At 37.5% G+C, this 20,812-nt stretch overlaps 1 protein-coding gene across 3 annotated transcripts in view; it reads left to right on the top strand.

Annotated features, from left to right (window-relative positions):
- The window catches only part of STRBP (spermatid perinuclear RNA binding protein), a 147,254-nt gene that overhangs the window by 69,198 nt on the left and 57,244 nt on the right, over positions 1 to 20,812 (top strand). For all 3 annotated transcript variants that reach the window (XM_047699520.1, XM_047699519.1, XM_047699522.1), the window contains 4 exons: positions 3,547 to 3,715; positions 7,585 to 7,805; positions 12,449 to 12,614; positions 17,117 to 17,261. In XM_047699520.1, the coding sequence (XP_047555476.1) occupies positions 3,713 to 3,715; positions 7,585 to 7,805; positions 12,449 to 12,614; positions 17,117 to 17,261 (535 nt within the window). In that variant the 5' untranslated portion in view covers positions 3,547 to 3,712. Of the gene's footprint in view, positions 1 to 3,546; positions 3,716 to 7,584; positions 7,806 to 12,448; positions 12,615 to 17,116; positions 17,262 to 20,812 lie in introns of those variants that run through there.

The following is a 20,812-nucleotide window of genomic DNA, read 5'->3' as shown; positions in this document are numbered from 1 at the left end:
GAGAGAGAGAGGAGGAAGCAGGCTTCCCTCTGAGCAGAGAGCCCGATGTGGAGCTCCATCCCAGGACCCTGGGATTATGCCTTGAGCTGAAGGCAGAGGCTTTAACCCACTGAGCCACCCAGGCGCCCCTAGGCTCTGTTTTTAAAGGTGCACATATTGTTTGCTATTTCAGGGATTTTTCCCCCTTCTGAAGTCATTTATTGAGTGTATACTTTTTGTCAGAAACTTTCAGGTATATTTCATTTAGTTTGAAGTAGATACTATTTACCCCATTGCCCAGATGAAAAAGCTGTGACTCAGAGAAATGAAGTGGCAAGGCTCGAGCTTGAATCTAGGCCTGTTTGGCTCTAAAACCACAATCTTGGCTTTACTGCCTACTTCTGTCTTGTGTTTTTAATTAGGTTGTATTACTTCTTTATGCTCTAGTTTCCTTATGTGTTGAATGGAGGTAGTAATTGAAATTGTGAGGATTAAATGAGTTAATGTATGAAAAGCTTTTAGAACAGTGCCTGGTACAGAATATGAGTTACATAAATACTAGCTATTAATTAGCAGTGGAACATTTCCTTATATCATAGATAAAAGAAACTGAGAACCAAAGAAACTAAATGATTTTCTGAGTCTTAAAACTTTCTAAAGTCACATAGCTATTAAATGGCAAAGTTGATTTTTTTTTAATTTCAAGGCCAGAATTTTATCTACTGTGAACGGGTTTTATTGTTTTTGTTGTTGTTGTTGTTTTTTAAGATAAACTCTAAAAATGTGTTGCAGTTTCTATCTGCTTACAGTACATCAAATATAATTAAAAAAAATTTTTTTTTGTCACTCAGGTTGATATAGTGGGGGAAGAGCATTGGGCTGAAACTTAAGTTCTGGATCAAGAGGCCTGAGTCCCTGGGTTAGTTGTATGACTTTAATATCTCTTTAGCTCATTTGTAAATCGAAGGGTGGATGAAGTTGGGCCATATGATTTCTAAGTTGCTTTTATACCACGAACAATGTGATCTTGAGATACACTGCTTTTATCATGGATTATTGCACTATACTATAATACTCTGAAGTTCCCAGAGCTGCTTGATTTATGTGTAGAGTGGTTCTCTCTGTGCTAAATGACTGAAGAATGCTGTATTTTGGTATTGGTGATCCACAGTTTCTCCATTACATCCACTTTTTCTTAGCTTCTTCCCTTTTTCTTTCTCTTTTCCTTTCTTTTAAAAATTTTATTTATTTTATTTGAGGGGCAGGGACAGAGAGGGAGAAGGAGACTCCCCGCCAAGCAAGGAGCATGACATGGGGCTGGATCCCGGGATCCTGGGATCATAACCTGAGCCAAAGGCAGTTAACTGATTAGAGCTACCCAGGCACCCCTCTTTCCTGCCTTCAATTTACTTTGTTAAGACAGCTGAATTTTTGGCTTTACCTTTTTACAGAGTGAAGCACATAAACTTTGCTGCCAGTTCTCAAATGAACACATAGCAGTCTTTTTTGGCTGCTGTATTCACAGCTAGATATTGTGAATGGCTGAATCCCTTAGAATGGTGAAGTGGGGTTGGGAATGGGAAATGCTGAAGACTTCTTTGTGTAGTACGGTCTTTATACAAAAGGATCTTTGAGATGTGTCTTACCATGGGATCATGTTTTAGATTGTATCTTGACTTTGTTGTATGAAAAGACCCTGTGAATTGCAGCATGTTTGTGTTCCCACCCTACCTTCGTGTGATATGTATAATAAAGTAAGTCTGATTGATTAATTCAGTTACATGATTTTTTTTTTTTAAATCAAGTTTTGCTAGCTTATTTCAGGTGGATTTTGTAGAGTCAGGGAAGTTGATGACAGGATATGAGTAGTTTCGCATGGAGGTCATAGCTGAGTATCATTTGTGGGTCTCTTTTTTCATGTGCTGTATTGGGGAGCCTTAAATGTAACTTTCCTGGTTTCAAAAACTCAAAAACTTTCAAAAAGGACTTAACCTTTTTTTAGATTTATTTATTTGAGAGAGAGAGAGAGAGCATGTGAGCAGGGAGGGGGAGGGGCACAGGGAGAGAGTCTTAGTGGCTCTCTATCTTCCAATCGTGAGATCATGACCTTGGTGGAAACCAAGACCCAGATGCTTAACTGACTGTGCCACCCAGGCGCCCCAAGGATTTTTTTCTTTAAGAGAGCAGCTGATAGTATTAGGAAACTTACAGACAGAAGTATAGGGGGTTTCCTTATTTAAAGGAAATTTAAAGGAAAGATATTGAGATGAAGAGGAAGCTACTTTTTTTTTTTTCCAGAGATTTTATTTATTTATTTGATAGTGAGAGAGAGTATGAAAGGGAAGAAGGTCAGAGGGAGAAGCCCACTCCCTGCAGAACTAGGAGCCTGATGCAAGGCTCGATCCCAGGACTCCGGGATCATGACCTGAGCTGGCCACAGTTGCTTAACCACCCAGGTGCCCGAGGAAGCTATTTTTGTGTGTGTGTGTGTGTGTGTGAGTTTATATATACTATGGTGTGTAAATAACTTCTGATAGCCACACAGCTAAGCATGTATTCTCATTGGATGGTTGCTGTCTACTTTTGTTTGTTTGTTTTTTAACATCTTGGCTTATAATTTTATAAGGATTTCATCAGTGCTCAGAAGAGTTTCCTTTTACCCTACCTGGAATAAAACTTCATAAAGATGGAGTAAAGGGGTAATAGAATAGTGATAGACCTCTGAGCAGATATACACAGTGGGACTTTGGTGAGAGTCATCCATGGGTAATGAAGTCAGGATCTAGTGAAGATTCAGGAGTTTATGATAACAGCACTTATAGGTTGAAGTCAGGAGGCAGGGTCTCTTAGGAGTTGGGGGAACAGAGCCAAAAAAGCATTCTAAATTTTAGGCCTAAAAATGATTAAGGAGGAAACATTGTGCCAGCATATACTGGCAATATCAAGTGGAAAAGCTTCATGGTCTCAGTCAATGGTGGTGTATTTTCAGGTATATTATCTGCTCTTTGGATAGGTCTGGATAATGCCAATTTCTAATTGAAAATCTTATGGTTAACTGCAGTGTTGTTGCCATGGATAGTATCATTACTTTTTCAGGTAATACTTCTTTGCTGAATCTGTGTCTATTTATTTATTTCATTGAATGCAAGTCAGCCAGCTACCACATTTTGACTACCAGGAGTGTTACTTTTTTGGCCATATCACTTAGGCTCTTGGCCGCAGGCCTTCAAAAGATATGGTAGCTTTTTTTGTTTGAAATGAGGTCATTTTCCTCTATAAAGATTATTTCTTTTTTAATTTTTTAACTTTTAAAATTTGACAGATAGCAAGAGAGGGTTGGGGGGAGAGGGAGAGGGAGAGGGATTGGGAGAGGGAGAAGCAGGCTTCCTGCTGAGCTCCATCCCAGGGTCCTGGGATCATAACCTGAGCCAAAGGTGAGCAACAAAGCTACTCAGGTGCTCCAAGATTATTTCTTTTTAGTCAATAACATGTTTATGGGCTCCACACTCAGATATGAAGCTAATTGTAAATAATCATTTTTGAAAAGTTTTTCTTTTTCTCTTGCAGGTGTATTCTAGAGAATAAGTCTTCAAACATCTTTGCCATATTGACTCCGAGTTGCCAGGGGACTCAGGCTTATGAGGAGGTACTGTCACACAAAACAGTGTCTAGTGAAGACGACAAGAAAGTGGGGAAAGGATTGGAAAAAGAAGCTAAAACGCTATAGAAAACCATGGTAGGTATTATTTCTGTTTCCTTCATTTATTTATAAAAGATTCCAGTAGTTTAAAATTGGAAATTTAATAGTGAAGGCAAGTGAAAGACAATGGTGTTAATTTTTGGCTCTGGTGTATCAGATAAAGATGGCACTCTACTATTTAAGCAAAGCCAATGAGTTCAGATTTATTATGAGCCCTTTAAACCACAAGATGAAGCCCCATGAACCCTCAGGCCATAAATTATTAAATACAAAGGAGGGAAGGCTCATAAATAATAGTTTCTAATAAAACTGACATTAGCAAAGTGATACAAGGATGGCTTAGGTAACCTTGAACTTGAAATTGTATAATTTTTCTCTAGTCTTCTATCCGAAGTTCACTTTTTTCCCGTGGACATAAGAAATCTTGAATTAAGCTTTAATGAGTGATATGGATGGTGCAGAATTTTATGAAATGTTCGAGTATTGAACTCAAAAAGTTACCTTTTCCACATGCTTTTAAAATAACAGGGTGAAGTGTTTAGTATATTGGGGGGCACTGAACCTAACCTCAAGTAAATCTTGCTTTTTTGTGGAAAGTTCATACTCAAATTAGATGAGATGTTAGATGAGATCATAATCTCTGGTGCCTAGTGTTTCAGCTGGTAAAATGTGTTGATTTTTTTTCTTCTAGTATTTTGGTTCTGGAGGATGTTGTGTGAATTTTTTCCCTAAGTATAAGTGAGAAAAGACTTAAAAAAGATGTTATAAGTGGGAGAAAATGCACAAAAATATTAATCATCAGTATGTTTGAAATATGTTGTTTAGCAAGTCTGATGGTATTTCTTTAAGTGTTAGTTGATTTTTTAAAAAATTTGTTCTAAGGATTATAATTTAGTTGACTTGCTCTTAGAGAAGAAATTCTCCAAATATTTTAATTCTGGATGGTGGGGAAAAATGTTAGTTAACTTGGGATTTTCTCTGTCATTTCGTTTTAGGTGAGGTCTAAGAAAGGATACTGTGACTTCCGTTTCTTCAAATATGAATTACGTGCCTCTTCAACTTATTTATTATAGTCTTGATTTTCTTACAGTTTAAATGCTTTTTACTGATATTTGTCATAGTTGATAAAAATTCCTTTCCTAGTTTATTCATTTTAAATTTAGTTTAGATTTCCTGGTGTTTACATAATTTTGTGTTTATATAATTTAATTGGTTGGTAGATGTTTTCCAGTTTTTCCTATTGCTTTACACCTTAGGTCTTAGAGTTGAATGACAATTTTCTGTTTCTGCATATTATTTATAATTTAATTTTTTAAATCTTTAAGGGGTACCTGGGTGGCTCAGTGGGTTAAGCGTCTGCCTTTGGCTCAGGTCATGATCTCAGGGTCCTGGGATCGAGGCCTGCATCGGGTTCTCTGCTCAATGGGGAACCTGCTTCCTCCTCTCTCTCTGCCTGTCTCTATTCCTACTTGTGATCTCTCTGTCAAATAAATAAATAAAATCTAAAAAAAAAAAATCTTGTCCATTTGGACCTTGTTGGGATAAATAAGATCGCCCTCCCATTTTTTGGATCTTTTTTTTGTAATACTGCTTATTCTTCCTTTGACCATTGTTTCATGGTGCTTTATCCTGTCACAAAGTAGAGTCTTAGATTTAACATTCTTGTATTTAACATTGGCAACGTGTTATTTGTGAGAGAAACACCAAAGCTTTGTGGTATGTAGCAGTATGTCATTTTGTTAAGGGAAGGCCAGTGTGCAGGGCTGAGTAATTTAGCTAACCAAATAAACTAGTAACTCATCATAAAACTAAATGACAGAGATGATCCCAAGTTAACAGTTTTTTTCTCCATCATTCAGAACTAAAAAATTAGTAAATTTCTTCTTTAAAGAGAAGTCAAATAATTTAATAATTTTTCTCTAGAACAACCTGTCATCTCCAATTTGTTATATGGCTTTTTTGTTTTCTTGTTACTTATTTTGGTATATGTGAGTAATTTCAAGAAGTGATTAAAAAGTTGGTTTCTTTGCAGCAAAAGATTCCAGTTAGAAAATTGGTTGTGGACTGTGAGCAAGGCAGAAATCTAGACAGAAATGGGTTTTATCTAGAAAAAAGGAAAGCTCTGTGATTGATTTGAGTCCTTATAATAATTGGAGGTTTCAAAGGTTTACTTACCTTTTTAGCTATAGTGTACTTCATTTTATAGGGGACAGTAATACTGTAGCATTAATTTACTAGTGTTCAAACTAGTATGATTTTTAAACATTAATATTCAAACAAAACAAGAGGCAGGACTGATAAGGACTTGAGAATATTTTATTTTATTATTTTTTTAAAAGATTTTATTTATTTATTTGACAGAGGGAGATCACAAGCAGAGAAGTAGGCAGAGAGAGAAAGGAGGAAGCGGGCTCCCCTCTGATCAGAGAGCCCGATGCGGGGCTCAATCCCATGACCCTGGGATCATGACTCGAGCCGAAAGCAGAGGCCTTAACCCACTGAGCCACCCAGGCGCCCCTTGAGAATATTTTAGTTTGTGGTAGACTTTAGAAAAAAGTATTTACCATCTACTGGCATATTAGTTCATTTAAGTAAAGATACTGTAGCCATCCTTTAAATGGAATACTTTGGGCTTTATGGAAACTCACCAACTTATCCCCGTTCATTTTGCAGTGTACTGGTACAAGTGTCTTCATGGTATTTGTAAATTTGGAAATATTCAAAAGTTTCTGGAAGTGTGACTCATGAGTGTGAAGGATCTGCTCTATTAAATTTTCATGAAATTCATTCTATTTCTAGGCTCTAATCTGCTCCACTGATTTCTGGGCCAGCGTGTCATTTTAATTAGTGCTTTTTAAATTTTTGGTATTTTGTTTTAGTATAATGGTACCACTCATCCATCTTTGTAGAATATTTCTTTTCTTTTTTTTTTTTTTTTTAAAGATTTTATTTATTTATTTGACAGAGAGAGATCACAAGCAGGCAGAGAGGCAGGCAGAGAAGACAGGAGGAAGCAGGCTCCCTGCTGAGCAGAGAGCCCGATGCGGGACTCAATCTCAGGACTCCGAGATCATGACCTGAGCCGAAGGCAGCGGCTTAACCCACTGAGCCACCCAGGCGCCCCGAATATTTCTTGATATTTTCATTGATTTTTTTTTTCTCCAAATGAGCTTTAAAATGATTTTTGTTGAATATTAAGTAAAGCTATCTTGAGAGGATTTGATTGAGAACGTAATATGTTCATAAATTACTTTGGGGAGTTGATTCTTTTGTAGTATGTATTTTCCCCATTTTGGAGTTTGGAATGTTTTCTGCTAATCTGTTTTGAAAATTAAGGCCTTGCACCAAGGGTGTGAATGCCAAATAGTAAATAGAGTTCTGATGTTACCCACAGTTTTTCTATAGTGTTGACACATATCTTTGTGTTTTATATTATTACTATATTATGAAATCTCAATTTTTCAAGTTGCATAATTCTTCAGCAGTTTGGAAAGGAGTGACTGGGTATCACGAGTCACCATCATGGTTCCTAGATACTTTGTCAAAGCTAGGAAGTATCTTTTTCTTGCAGATGATGTGTGATACAGATGACCTTTTTCAAAGGTCGTCTGTATGTATCGGAATTCAAAATACTAGATTCAGCTAAAAGGTAGCATGTACATGATGTGGAGAGTGACCTGGGTGAATCTTACCAAAATAAAAATGAAAAATGGCTAATTTTCTAGTGTGGAGTTTTACTTTCTATTCTGTGCAATTTTTTGTTGTCTCGGCATTAATTGTTTCACAGTGGTTTGACAATGCTCTGACTTGACTGAAATACATATATGTATTTTAATATATCTGTGTGTCATACTTTTCAGATACCATTACTTTTATTGAAGTAATTGTTTTCTTTCTTCTGACAGAGATCTATTAGATCTTTTGCCAACGATGATCGCCATGTTATGGTGAAACATTCAACAATCTATCCATCTCCGGAGGAACTTGAAGCTGTTCAGAATATGGTGTCTACTGTTGAATGTGCTCTTAAACATGTGTCAGATTGGCTCGATGAAACAAATAAAGGCACAAAACCAGAGGGTGAGACAGAAGTGAAGAAGGATGAGGCCGTAGACACCTATTCCAAGTGAGTGTGGCCTGACCTTTGTGGTGCTGTACCGCAGTGCTCAGAAAAGCGGAGTCCTCTCCCACTGGGTTTCATTTGGTATATGGTGTTCTTTAGGTTTTCTCATTTATATGACTGTAAACAAGGAAGTAAATGTTTGTGGAATTTTTCCAAGTTACATTTGAAAGGAAGTCAAGAAAGAAACAACGATTAGACCAGGAAAAAAAGATGGACTTGTTCAGGATGCCTTTTGAGAGTGCACCAAGCCCTTTGAAGTTGTCATTTTTGGAGATTATAAAATGTCACTTTTTTCATGTGTTGGTTCAGCCTTCTGAATTCAGAAATAGGTCTTTGGGGAAATCATAAAATGTCATTTTTTTTTAGGTATTTAAAAATCTTGGTGGAGAAGAAAGAGTGCAGGAAAATGTGTTCTAAATGTGTTTTTGACCATACCTACCTGGTTGAGTCCCAGGATTCAACACAGTGTCTGGCATGTAGTACATGCTCACTGGATATTTGTGGAATGAATGAAGGACTAGCAGGAGCCAGAACCGTCAGCAGTTAGGGCAGAGTGTTCTCAGTGCTGTAACAATAGTAAGAGATGAGTGAGATTAAGCTTCATGATAACTGAAGTTAGATCAAGAAACTCTGTATGACGTACTAACCTTCCTGTTTTGAGCAGTGACACTATAATTGGAATAAATATGATTTACTTGGAAAGAAGAAGCTCATTTGATTGTATTATATTTATAGGATTAAGAACATTACTTTGGCTATAACATAAAGATAGAGGTTATAGAATTTTTTTTCAGCTTTCAATTTTAAATGTGATAAATAAAGAATAGTGGGGAAGTTTGGATAAATCGATTTTCTTCTCTGAAATATAGTGTAACTTTTTCATCTTTAGATGCAAGATAATCAGTATCAGTTTTCAGCTAAAGAACATAATTCCTTGAATTTGTTAACTGTTTACAGGAAATATCTACATTGTGTATAGTACTAGCCTTGTCAGCTTGGAGGTTCTTGGCAGTAATTCTTCAAGTTTTTCTTGAATGTGATGGCTTTAAAATAGATACTGTCAAATTTTGAGGTTTATCTTAATCAGTAGTATCCAGTAATCTAGCTCTATATATCCCAGTCCCTGTGCAAATTAAATAGTTTTGCACTTCATATTTAAATTTGTACTATGGAATGTGTTTATGCCCTTTCAAAAACTTCTTAAAAATTTTTGATAAAATGTGTATAGCATAAAATTTACCATTTTTAAGTGAAGTTTCATTTACTGTTGGAATTTAGACTCTCTTAGTACTATTTCTGTTGTTTTTTTTCAAGGCTGCGCAGACTTTTGAAAAGTGCTCCAGCAGACTTTTGCTTAACTGGATCAGGTCATTGTATTTTAAAGATTTAAAAAAAAATAATGTGCTCCACACTTTCTTTTGGACTTGTAAATATAGCTCTGTGTGTGGGTGCTCTAGACTGTCTTTGTGAACATTCCTAGGTTGAGCACTTGTCTTGATTCCTCCCATGTGTCAGAACTCAAGGAGGGCAGAATATTGGGGTCCTTATTTTGTGTAAAACAGTGGCAGGCACATCTGAGAACAGAGCTCTTTTCCAGTAATAGACACGGGTGAGCTCCTGATCTATGCGAAGTACTACAGAAGGCACCGAGATGGGTGAGGGCTATCTTCTATTTATTAAACACCTTCTGCTGCCAGGCATAGTTAGGCAGCTTTTACCTGTGTGCTCTTTATTTTACCTTTTTACAAACTGACTCAGAGAAAGCTTCCACTATTTATATTATTAGGAATATTAGGGTTCTGTTCTTAATTTTAAGTCATTCCCTATATTTGGGTGTTTGCTTTATGGTATCTCCTGTATTTAAATTAATTATTTAAATTCAGGGCTGAAGTAGGAGTTCCTTTCTCAGTTCAGTCATGCTGTCATCTGCGTAAGATCAAGTATATCTGAATTATGACATAGAATTTAATAAGCAAGTAGTAACGGATAGTTAATAATAGCTAAACACTTACTGAGTGCCAGTTACTGTAGCCGACTGGTTTTCACATTATGTTACAACAAACCTGCTGGTATGGGTTATTATCACTCCCCTCCTTTGCCCCCATTTTACCTATGAAATTTCCGTTGCTTCAAATTTGCAAATGAAAAGAGTGACTTGGAATCATTAACAAACTTTAACTTGCTTGAGGTCAGTGAATGAGTATGTGTGGTGGGCCAGGATTCATTTTCATCTGTTGGGACTCTAAATCCAATTTCCTTAGCACAATCGCCTCAAATTCCTGTGACTAAATCGTGAGAGCGTAGAGCAGGGAGAGTTTATATGCTGGTTCTGGGGATCAGAAAAAACTTTATGAAGGAAGTGGCATTTGCAGTAGGCTCAGAGTCTGGGAAGGCTTTTGGCAGGCAGTTAAAAGTGGAAGAAAACATAAATCTCAGCAAAGTTCTAGGTGTGAGAAAGCTTAGGGACCATTTAGGGATTAATAGCATTGTTTATTGAGCTGTTAATGTATGCCAGCATCTGCACTAAAGTTCATTACTTACATGATGTTCTTAAGGACTACTTTGTAAAAAAGGCATTTTTTTTTCTTTTCTACTTCTTCTTCTTCTTCTTCTTTTTTTTTTTTTTTTTTTAAACAAAAGAGGCAGGTAATTTGTAATTTACCCAGTGTCACAATACTGAGTGGCAGTGCCAGAATTTGAATGACAAAGTTGTGTTATCTTCTCAGTTGGCTCCCAGTGTGCTAAGTGCCTGAGTGTTCAGTGGGACAGTAAGAAAGTACAGGCAGAGTGTCGTCCCTGGACTGCTTTTGGAAGATTACTCTGGTAGTGGTGGTATACAGTGGATCAGAATGGCAGAAGTTACTCATTAAAGGCAGTGAAGCGATGGTTATTGAGCGTAGTCTAGGTGAGATGTAATAAGAGCCTGAACAGAAACTAGTTTGAAGGCATTTGTTCGAGGGTGATCCTGGAGGGAGAATTTACAACTGTTACTAGATTTGGGAGAATGAGGAGAGGACAGGGATACAGGAGAAGAATCAAAGGTGATGGAATCTCTTCTTAATATCAAATAATTTCCTGTTTGGATCACTTGCTTTAAAACCCTTTTTCTTTCTGTCTATACTTATATCACCCTTTATAGTTTTTCATTGATTTAATATTAATTGAATCTCTAAGGTATGCCAGCCACTTAACCAGTGTCTGGATTATTTATAATTTCTTGTCTTATTTCTACTGCCACAATATTTCTCTCTCTTATCCTTTCTCTAGTTCATTCTCCACTCTGCTGATTCTTTGCCCCAGCTACAATGACCTTTTTCCTCTCTAACCTTATCAAAGTCTGAAGTCAGACCCCTCTAATTTTGACCTCTCTTTCTCCTGAACTTGGGAAGCATTGTGATCACACCAACTTGAGTTTGAATCCAGGCTGTGTTTTACTCTCTATGTGAACTTGAACAATTAGTCTTTCTGAGATTGACATTACTTGTCTTTTAAATGCAAGCTTGTTGTGAGGTTTATTTTTTATTTTTATTTTTTTAAAGATTTATTTTTGAGAGAGAGAGCATGTGTGCATATACAGGAGTGGGGTGCGAGTGGGGGAGGGGAGAGAGGCAGAGGGAGAAGCAGACACCCTGTTGAGCAGGGAACCCCATGTTGGATTCCATCCCTGGACCCCAGGATCATGACCTGAGCTGAAGGCAGATGCTTAACTGACTGCGCCACCCAGGGGCCCTTGCTGTAAGGTTTAATGAGAGTCCGTGGCATGCAGTTTGTTCTCAGATGTAACTTTCTTTTCCCCTTTAAGCAGGTTACTTTTTATACTTTGCTACAGGGTGAGCCTCAGGAACAAGAGAGATTGGATCTTTAGTATACTCTCTGTACTCAGACATTTGCTTACTTGCTGCATGACTGCTAAGATCAGTTACATTTTCCCTTGTGATGAGGGAAATGAACCTATAAGAAATTTTAGTATTAAAATTAAGAGTAGATGTTAACATTATTTTTATGCACCATTCGTTACTTGATGTTCTTTGTTCTTTTAGCCACAGCTGGATTTAGAATGCATATACTGGCAGATTATCTTTGGTCTCTTCGTTCTTTCTTCAGCTCTTTAGTTTTATCACATTGTTCTGCTTTCCCCATTAACTTTTGTGGATTCCTAGAATGATACAGCTAGAAGGGATGAGCTAAGGCTCATGCAGCTAATAGCCGTTTTGCAGTTACGGGTACCGAGCCAGCAGGTACCAGTAAGAGTAGAGTTCAGGTCTATTAGATTTCCACCTTGGTGCTCTTTTTCAGTATACTTTTGGTGTTCAGGTTTCTCACAAATGTCTTTAATCACCAATAAAAAGATAAAAGAAGTTTAAAAATATTTTTAAAAATGTGTAAGGGGATATAGTACATATAGACTCTCGTAACAAGAGCGTAGTTGTAATAAAGAATTAAAAGATTTTAAATAAAGAATTAAAAGAAAGACGCTCCCTATTAATTCCTTGGGGAAGACAGATACTTTATTAGTCTTAAAACTGAGACTTAATTTTTGATGTCTGAATTTATATACTCCTTATATACCCAGGAAGGCAAGTGATGATTAAGTTATAGTTTGGGAAATAGGTTGTAAAAGTAATCATTTAGACTTTTATTTTTAGGGATCAAGGTGGTCGGACATTGTGTGGTGTAATGAGGATTGGCCTGGTTGCAAAAGGCTTGCTGATTAAAGATGATATGGACTTGGAGCTGGTTTTAATGTGCAAAGACAAACCCACAGAGACCCTGTTAAATACAGTCAAAGATAATCTTCCTATTCAGATTCAGGTGAGTACAGTTTAATTGAACCTCTAGGAGAATTTGTAAAAAAGTGAAAGTAGGTAGCGACCTTGATGAAATTAATAATAAGGAATTGGTAATAGTAAAGGGTAGGTGCAGACAAAGGGAATACTGCTACTCTGCGTCAGTGACACATCCATCACATTTAAAACAAACTTCTGATGATTAGTGCTCAGGATATATTTACTAGATGCCCCCCCCCTTTTTTTTTAGATTTTATTTATTTATTTGGCAGAGAGACAGACATCGAGAGAGGGAACACAAGCAGGGGGAGTGGGAGAGGGAGAAGCAGGCTTCTTGGTAAACAGGGAGCCCAAGATGGGACTCAGTCCCAGGATACTGGGATCATGACCTGAGCCCAAGGCAGACACGTAACAACTGAGCCACCCAGGCACCCCTAAGATGGCTCTTAAGGTACAGTCTTCAATTTTCAGGTGTATCTTGTTGAGAGGCTTCATGTTTTTCAGACTAGGTCTCTCAGTTTTATAAACTTCTGGAAGGGTTGGTATAATGCAAAAAAGATCAGAAGGAGCATAGACAACTAGAGACTTTCATAGGTGATAATAAAATTGAGAACTAAGTTAATTTAATAGTAACCCTTTCATCCTGTTAATAGAAAGTCACTATAATTCCTTGTTCCAAACCTTTTTCCAATGGATGGTTTTAGAAAATTTTGGTTGGCATGCTTTTTGGAGAATCCTGTGAAGGTGGACGGCTCCCCAGGGCTGAAGACGATGGTTTGGTCTGGGGCTGTGGCCGCCCCAGGACCTGCTCTGCCAGTCTGCTCCAGGGGCCAGCTGCATTGCTAATTGGAAAGCTGTGATCATCTTTCAGTTTCACATGTGTTGTCTGTGGTATAATCAGATTGTAGCTTTTTGATGATTTCATATTGGTTAGTCCTTATATCCATGTCACATGAATAGATACCAGCCCTCAGGTGTCCACGAAGTCCTTTGAGTTGGGAATGTTCTCTTTTGTTGAGTTTGTTTCTTTTATTTGTATTTCTTCTAAAAAAGTCCCCCCCCACCAAGTTATATGAATTCTAAATTTGTTTTTAGCTTTGTTACTGGGTACTTTTCTTTCACATTTACAAGTTGATCTTCAAAACCATCTTCCTTTTTTAATCTACTATTGACACTCAGATTTGTCTTACTTGTTGACACGTTTCCCTATATTGATTTTTGGGGCACTATATTTTCATTTTGCCTTAGATCTCAAGATACGGTTTTGTAAGTGACTAAACATATATTTGGCTTTTCCATTTTCAGTTCATGAACGAAGACATGTTTTTGGTCCTTTATAGGGTTAAATTGATTTCTTCTAAAAAATTATTTCAAGTCCTTTTGTTATCATTTGGGGAGGGAGAGTGGTGAGCAACATGGAGTACAATAATAGAGCTTTTTTTTTTTTTTTTTTTAAAGATTTTATTTATTTATTTGACAGAGAGAAATCACAAGTAAGCAGAGAGGCAGGCAGAGAGAGAGGAGGAAGCAGGCTCCCTGCTGAGCAGAAAGCCCGATGTGGGGCTCGAACCCAGGACCTGGGATCATTACCTGAGCCGAAGGCAGCGGCTTAACCCACTGAGCCACCCAGGCGCCCCTAGAGCTTTTTTTTTTTTTTAGAGACAGTGTGGGGGTGGTGAGGAGTGGGGGTGAGGGGAAGAGGAAGAGTGAGGGAGAGAATCTTAAGCACAGGGGTCAGTGTGGGGCTCGATACCACAACTCTGAGATCATGACCTGAGCCAAAATCAAGAGTTGGATGCTTAACCGACTAAGCTACCCAAAGCCCCCCAGTAGAGCTTTTAAAAAACAGCTCAATAACAGGACTTTCTGGCTAGCTGTACTCTCTGTTATTAGAATGTTAACAAAATTCCTTATTTCTGTTTTTTTTATTTTAAAGATTTTTATTTATTTATTTGACAGAGAAATCACAAGTACACACATGCAGGCAGAGAGAGAGGGAGAAGCAGGCTCCTCACTGAGCAGAGAGCCCAATGTGGGACTTGATCCCAGGACCCTGGGATCATGACCCAAGCCGAAGGCAGAGGCTTAACCTACTGAGTCACCCAGGCACCCCCTCATTTCTGTTTTTTATATTGTTTTAAAATGTAATCTGTATTCCTGCTTTTATTACAGTGAACACTGTTACTCTTAAATCTAGGGTAAAGTAATCCATGGAGGCTTTTCAACCATCTCACCCCTGTTTCTGCCCCCTGTAGTGAGTCCTGTTTCTTATGAGAGTGGTCCTATTCCGTACCTGTGTCAGGGTGGAAAAGGAGTTGAGAACCAGGGCTATAAATAACAGAAGTTTTTATTCTGAAAATATATCACATTTCTCAAGTATTGATATGGGAGATTGGGCCAAATTTCAGTCTGCATTAATAGAGCTTTCTCTGTGGAGATCACAACTGTATAAACTCTACATTTTTGTCTCCTTGGTGAGGGTCTTTATTTCAGGCCCCACAGTTTTAAAATGTTCTTTTTGAGTTAGCAAGTAAGTGTTCAAAGGAAGGGACCCAAAAGAAAGTGCAATCTTTGTAAAACCATTTTAAATTTGAAGAGACTGGGGCTTTTTAGGCAAGAGAAGACAAAAAAAGACACATATTTTTTGGTCTTTGAAGGGCTTCTTAGAGGAGTTAAAAGAAGCCTGAGCTCTTAAGACCAGTGGTAGACATTAAAAGTATTTCACTTTATCATAGCCAGTATTTATCCAACCCCGAAACCAGTTGCTTTGTGTGATGGTTAGGTCCATTGCTGTAAGTATTTCAGAAGAGGCATCCAAGTAGAATGGGGACATAATTGTATACCCATCTCAGATTAAGTTGTAAACATGTACACATATATGCCCTCATACATACATACATTATTATTACTATTAATATTTCAGAAAAATCATTTTTTTTTTTTTAAAGATTTTATTCATTTGTCAGAGAGAGAGCGCACAAGCAGGCAGAGGCGGAGATAGAAGCAGTGTCCCTGCTGAGCAAGGAGCCTGATGTGGGACTTGATCCCAGGAACCTGGGGATCATGACCCGAGCTGAAGGCAGCAGCTCAACCGACTGAGCCACCCAGGCGTCCCCAGAAAAATCATTTTAAGCGTGATTTCTACCTTTACTCCCTGCCCCCCTATTGTTTTCTTGGTGCTTGTATGGAAAACCGGTTTCTGATATGATATGATCTTATTTTCTTGTGAATTCATCTTTTCCTGAGCACTTACCATAGCAAAACTTCCAGTAATCTAAGTACCTTAGTTAATTGCAGTTGTACCATACCTTTTCTCTACGTACTCTTTTCTAGGTCAATTTTAGAATTTCCTTGAGCAAGGGATAAGGGTGACCAAAACCAAGAATCACTTCTAATTAGCCCAGAACTCATACACTGGTGATCTGCATACATAGTTGAAGATTTAGTTTGACTAATTCTCTGCTGGCATCTTTAATGTTACTATAATGTCAGTGTAAACAGGTTTCTTCATTTTCTCTATATTCTAGTTCTGGTTTTTCCAGTGACTGTGTGGCCTTTTCCCTTCCCTGGTTTTCTTTATTCAAAATTAGGATAATGAATTTTCGATTTTGCTATATTTTTTGATATAAATGTTTAATGGTAAAATGCTATTTTTATGAAAAGGGCTTTGAGTTCTTTTAATGCACACTGATATGCAAAGACCTAGTAGTGTTTCCATTCTATGTCAGGTAATAGATACAGATTTCACCAACAAGAAAGATCTGTGTAACTTACTAAACTAAATATTTAATGTATAATAATATTAAATATAGCTTAATATGTTCTTCTAATTGTTGATTATTTTATGGAAGGCCCTTAAATTATGTATGTGTAATTATATGCTTAAAGAAGCACTCTGTGTTTCCCTGTGGATGTCAGGTGACTTGTCCCATAATGATAGGTCTCACTGGAGTGATCTCTCAGATCTACCTTTCCTTTGAGAAAGGAAGTTACTTGTTTATACTAATTTTTGAAATCCTTTCTCATTCTTTCTTATTTGATGCTCTTTAAAAATCTACATAATCTTATGTAAAAATCTATTGATCTTATATTTGGAAGTCCTTAACAAGTAGAAGTTCCTTTTGACATGGTCTGGTCAAAAAGGGATTTGGTTTAGAGAGCATTCTCAGCAATTTATTATTCTACAGTAGCTCTCTGTAAGAATTTTAAGAACAGAATTTCACCCATTATCACATAATGATGCTGTTGGTATTTTACTTTCAAATATTAGAAAGAATGGTTTTAAAGATTATTTAATAATTGTATAGAGAGTTGACATTGTGGTTGCATTTTGAGGTGTGGAGAAAGATTTGTTCTGGTAAGTTGGGAGGAGAGAGAAATGTTATCCTTAAACTAAACTAGTTAAAGACTTCACTCTTTCAGCCTAGTATTATTAATAGTTAATAACATTTGAAAACAAAGCGGCAGTCATTTTTTAAGATTTTAAAATAATTAACTGGGTGTTTTTGAAATCTTGGTGACTTTCAGAAACTCACAGAAGAGAAATACCAAGTGGAACAATGTGTAGATGAGGCTTCTATTATAATTCGGAATACAAAAGAGCCCACGCTAACTTTGAAGGTGATACTTACTTCCCCTCTAATTAGGGACGAATTGGAGAAGAAGGATGGAGGTACACATGTATATATTTTTGTTTTGTTCGCATAAGACCTCTCTTGAATGCCGTGTTAAGTGTACTTAATGGATTTAAGAAATGGTTCTTTCTATCTTCATCTGTTTTTTGCCACTCATAGTATTTTAAAAAGCTTTATTTCTACATGATTGCCATATTTTGCAAAAATGTATACATTTAAAATATATGTTAATTCAGAAACCTGTTGATTATCATGTTGGTCTTAACTCTGCTTTAATTTTTATACTATTATGGTGTTCTGTTTTACTTTGTCTATTATTATGCTGTTATTGGTATCAGCCAACCTATTCTGTGTAGTTTGGCTTTTAGGTCTGATTTTAGGATTAAATGTGGTCCAGAAAAATACTGTTTTCATCTTTGCTCACTCATTGTTTCAAGTTACTCATTTGTACCTTGCTCTTGACTTCTAATAACTATTACAACTTTGTAAGATTTATGCTTTACCTAATTGCCCATGTATTAATATGTTCTATAATATAACAGATATAATTAGGGGATTGTTTTCTAAAAATTAATCTTCAGTAAATTTTTTTCTAGGAGGGTTGTGATCCTGTTAACATTTGTATATTATATATATGGGAATTATGCTTTAAACTAACTAACTTCTGAAGTTAAAAAGAATTCTTGTTTGGCAGTGTCATCCTCATAAAAGTAGAGTAAAAAATCAGCTTTGAGAAGGAATGATGGAGCTGAACTTCTTTATCTAGTGTTTTTATCCTGTTAAATTAGCTTGTTTCTGCCTCTCAGTCCTATCCCTAGAAACACTTGCCACATGATATTTGTGCTGTGTCAGACCTTTGACCAACTGGCCCTTCTCTGTCACGACAATTTAGAGGCAGTGTGGCTTAGCTGGGCCAGTGGGGACTCCCTGTTGCTGTTTTTTCATCACTAGACATTCAGCAAGTCCCATTGCTCACTCCCCTACCTGAAATACCAGTGCAGTAAGAAATATTGGCCAGTTTCTTCATTTATGTCAAATTGATGATAAAGGTGTAGTAAGAGACACATTAGTAATGTTAAGATTGAGAAATTTAGAGTTTGGCAGACGTGTCTCATAGAATCTTTTAAAGTAAAAGTGATACACTCCTTTACAAAAAAGTTCTTTGGAATAACTAAAATCAGCTCTACCATACCCAACAGATACAAAGTAGACACATTATGAGTCAAGTCTTTTTTTTTTTTTTTTAAGATTTTATTTATTTATTTGACAGACAGAGATCACAAGTAGGCAGAGAGGCAGGCAGAGAGAGAGGAGGAAGCAGGCTCTCCGCAGAGCAGAGAGCCCGATTCGGGGCTCGATCCCAGGACCCTGGGATCATGACCTGAGCCGAAAGCAGAGGCTTTAACCCACTGAGCCACCCAGGCGCCCCTATGAGTCAAGTTTTAAAGTTAAAGAGCATCCAGGCTGTAATTGGGTTAATGCCAGTACTTTTTTTTTTTTTTCTGTATATCATATCTCTAATACCTCTGAAGAACCGATCCTAAGCAGCTTAATTTCTTTTTTTTTTTTTAAAGATTTTATTTATTTATTTGACAGAGATCACAGGTAGAGAGGCAGGCAGAGAGAGAGGAAGGGAAGCAGGCTCCCTGCTGAGCAGAGAGCCCGATGCGGGACTCGATCCCAGGACCCTGAGATCATGACCTGAGCCAAAGGCAGCGGCTTAACCCACCGAGCCACCCAGGCGCCCAATTTCTTTAACAGCTTTACAGTTCACCATTAACTATGGAACTATAAAATTATTTCTGAAGTGTCAAGATAATTCTGTTAATTCTGATAAGCTGTGTTCTACTTGACTCTCTCTCTGGTGTAAAGTCAGCCACTTCCTAGACTAGTTACAATTATGGGAATTATTAACAATTATTTGAGTATAGAGAGATGAGAAAAAGACTGAAATCACGAAAGACTAGATTAATTCTACATCTGTTTGTAGCTGTAGGCATCTCTTCTGTTATTTCTTTGAAAATAGTGGGAGAACATCAGGCTTCTTTTTTCCTGTGGTTTTGTATGCTTATGTGGGATTAGGTCATAGTTTTCTGTGATACCCTTAAGCTTGGTCTGTTGCCTCTGTAACTTTAATTTCTGTTCACAGAAGTTGGAAACAGATACTACACTGCACCCTTACTAGAAGACTAGTTACTGTAGAATACTCTCTGTTCAAGGTGTTTGTATTACTCAAGGATCCCAAGATTCCCCCCCCCCTTTTTTTTTAAAGATTTAATTAATTTATTTGACAGACAGAAATCACAAGTAGGCAGAGAGGCAGGCAGAGAGAGAGGGGGAAGCAGGCTCCCTGCTGAGCAGAGAGCCTGATGCCGGGCTCCATCCCAGGACCCTGAGATCATGACCTAAGCTGAAGGCAGAGGCTTTAACCCACTGAGCCACCCAGGCGCCCCTCAAGGCCCCTTTTTTGAGCTGTAACCTCCCAGCCCTGTTGAGTCACTGTTATCTCTTACAATTTGTGCATTTTGTCTAACCTGGGCTTTTTCAAAATGCTTTTTGATCTGCACTGCCATTTTGTGTATTCCTGAGCAACTTTTAGGATCCAGCATGACTGAGCATTTGAGACCTAGGCTTATGATTCTGTAGGACTTGTTTCTTTCTACCAGACAATTCCTCCTACCTTGATGCAGTTATTTTCAGCTGCATGGGTGAAAGTACGGGATTCATTTGGGTTCCAGGAATTTCTAAGACTGGGAGATGTCCCTCTTTTCAAAATCTCCACTCCTTTTCTTTCTCAGTATTTAAAAAATATGCATTGTAACTCTCTTTGAGGAGACACTTTCCTATTGAACCTCAACAGCTCCCCTATCCACAAAACAAACCAACTTTTCACAGTACATATACACTCACATCTTTCTCTTCCCTCTCTTCACTTGGTGCCTATTTGGGTAAAATCTAAAAAAGGGGAAAAAGCGTGGTTACAAGCAGGGAGAACCAGAGGACTGGGACAGGTGAAAACATCAAACTTAACCCCTTAGGGTTGTCTCTGCAGAAGTAGGTCTAACTAGTCATTCAGATTGCTACTTAAATTTTCAGTGGCCAGAGTATATAGTGAATCTCTTTGGTATTTCTTACTCTTTCACAGGTAAAATCCCTCCCATGCTGTCAGTCTTCTTGCCATATTCCAACCCTTTACATCAAGGCCCTGTAGAATAACCGTTCCCCATCACTATATGCTTCCTGCTAAAGAAGGGATAGGAGAAGAAGCACTTAGTGCCTGGCAGTTAGGTGTTTGATTCTTAACTCCATTAGGTACTCATGCTGTGTGATCTTGGACAGGTTTCTTCATTTTAAACCGTGGATAAGAAATACTTTAGAAGGTGTTTGAGGTCAAATGACAGAATTTATATAATGTGACCTGTACGATACCTAATTTGCTCAATTAATAGTGGTAGTGATAGTTACATTTACTCAGCTTATACTAAAAGACTCCCAGTGCAAAGTCATATACTAAAACTGCCTTCAATTCATAACGAGAATAATGAGTGCTTGATAGATCTGAGGAACTGAACCTAAACACAGGTAAACT

The sequence above is a fragment of the Lutra lutra genome, chromosome 13 (assembly GCF_902655055.1).
Source record: "Lutra lutra chromosome 13, mLutLut1.2, whole genome shotgun sequence".
NCBI classification, from domain to species: Eukaryota; Metazoa; Chordata; class Mammalia; order Carnivora; family Mustelidae; genus Lutra; species Lutra lutra.
Note: the sequence above shows the minus strand (reverse complement) of the source record. Positions and strands in the feature narration are given on the sequence as shown.